Source organism: Calidris pugnax, unplaced genomic scaffold, assembly GCF_001431845.1.
Source record: "Calidris pugnax isolate Ruff unplaced genomic scaffold, ASM143184v1 scaffold172, whole genome shotgun sequence".
In the NCBI taxonomy this organism is placed as follows: domain Eukaryota; kingdom Metazoa; phylum Chordata; class Aves; order Charadriiformes; family Scolopacidae; genus Calidris; species Calidris pugnax.
The window spans coordinates 894,242-894,863 of record NW_015090897.1 but is presented as its reverse complement, the minus strand read 5'-3'; the positions used below and the strand labels follow the sequence as shown (position 1 = coordinate 894,863).

The following is a 622-nucleotide window of genomic DNA, read 5'->3' as shown; positions in this document are numbered from 1 at the left end:
CAAAACAACCAAACCTCTTTGTTTTGGGGGCCGGGGGGGCGGGGTGGGGTCGCGGTAGGGAGCGGGGATGAGTCTGGTGGGCGGCTTCCCCCACCACCCGGTGGTGCACCATGAGGGCTACCCCTTCGCCGCTGCCGCCGCCGCCGCCGCCGCCGCCGCCAGCCGCTGCGGCCACGAGGAGAACCCCTATTTCCACGGCTGGCTCATCAGCAGCCACCCGGAGATGTCCCCCCCCGACTACAGCATGGCTCTGTCCTACAGCCCCGAGTACGCCAACGGGGCGCCGGGCATGGACCACTCCCATTACGGGGGGGTGCCCCCCGGGAACGGCCCGCCCGGTCTGGGGGGGCCCCGGCCGGTGAAACGGCGGGGTACGGCCAACCGTAAGGAACGGCGCAGGACTCAGAGCATCAACAGCGCCTTCGCCGAGCTGCGGGAGTGCATCCCCAACGTCCCCGCCGACACCAAGCTCTCCAAAATCAAGACCTTGCGCCTGGCCACCAGCTACATCGCCTACCTCATGGACCTGCTGGCCAAGGACGACCAGAACGGGGAGGCGGAGGCCTTCAAGGCGGAGATCAAGAAGACAGACGTGAAGGAGGAGAAGAGGAAGAAAGAGCTG

The 622-nt window shown here is 67.7% G+C and overlaps 1 protein-coding gene across 1 annotated transcript in view; it reads left to right on the top strand.

The window, feature by feature from the left end:
• Positions 1 to 32: 32 nt before the first annotated feature.
• The window catches only part of HAND2 (heart and neural crest derivatives expressed 2), a 702-nt gene continuing 112 nt past the window's right edge, over positions 33 to 622 (top strand). Inside the window, exon 1 of the mRNA XM_014948404.1 lies at positions 33 to 622. This exon is cut by the window's right edge and continues 112 nt beyond it. Within this exon, the coding sequence (XP_014803890.1) occupies positions 68 to 622 (555 nt within the window). The 5' untranslated portion in view covers positions 33 to 67.